The sequence below is a fragment of the Passer montanus genome, unplaced genomic scaffold (assembly GCF_014805655.1).
Source record: "Passer montanus isolate IOZ18808 unplaced genomic scaffold, ASM1480565v1 scaffold556, whole genome shotgun sequence".
NCBI classification, from domain to species: Eukaryota; Metazoa; Chordata; class Aves; order Passeriformes; family Passeridae; genus Passer; species Passer montanus.
The window spans coordinates 1-680 of NW_024370551.1; the positions used below are offsets into that span (position 1 = coordinate 1).

The 680-nt window shown below is 50.7% G+C and overlaps 1 protein-coding gene across 1 annotated transcript; it reads right to left on the minus strand.

The window, feature by feature from the left end:
- Nucleotides 1–91: 91 nt before the first annotated feature.
- LOC120510148 (olfactory receptor 14J1-like) lies at nucleotides 92–679 on the minus strand. Its single transcript, XM_039725643.1, has one exon. It carries the CDS (start codon nucleotides 677–679, stop codon nucleotides 92–94), a length of 588 nt encoding a protein of 195 aa, XP_039581577.1.
- Between the last annotated feature and the right edge of the window lies 1 nt (nucleotide 680).

A 680-nucleotide genomic window follows, 5' to 3' on the forward strand; every position in this document is an offset into this window, starting at 1 on the left:
AAACAAAGAAAAATAACCTCCAAAGTGAATACAACAAGAAATATGCATAATTACTTTTATTACAAGTGATTTGCAGAAATTGGCCAGCAGTTTAATGTTTCTGAAAGCATCCACTCATCAGTCTCCACACTGCAGCCTTGAGCTCCTGGTTCCTCAGGCTGTAGATGAGGGGGTTCAGGGCTGGAGGCACCACCGAGTACAGAACTGAGAGGGGCAGATCCAGGGATGGGGAGGACATGGAGAGGGGCTTCAGGTAGGCAAACGCTGCAGTACTCATCAACAGAGAGACCACAGCCAGGTGAGGGAGGCAGGTGGAAAAGACTTTGTGCCGTCCCTGCTCAGAGGGGATCCTCAGCACAGCCTTGAAGATCTGCACATAGGAGAAAACAATGAACACAAAACAACCAAAACCTAAACAAACACTAACTGCAATGAGCCCAAGTTTCCTGAGGTAGGATTTGGAGCAGGAGAGCTTGAGGATCTGGGGAATTTCACAGAAGAACTGGCCCAGGGCATTGCCATGGCATAGGGGCAGGGAAAATGTATTGGCTGTGTGCATGAGAGCATTGAGAAAGGCACTGGCCCAGGCAGCTGCTGCCATGTGGGCACAAGCTCTGCTGCCCAGGAGGGTCCCGTAGCGCAGGGGTTTGCAGATGGACACGTAGCAGTCGTAGCACATG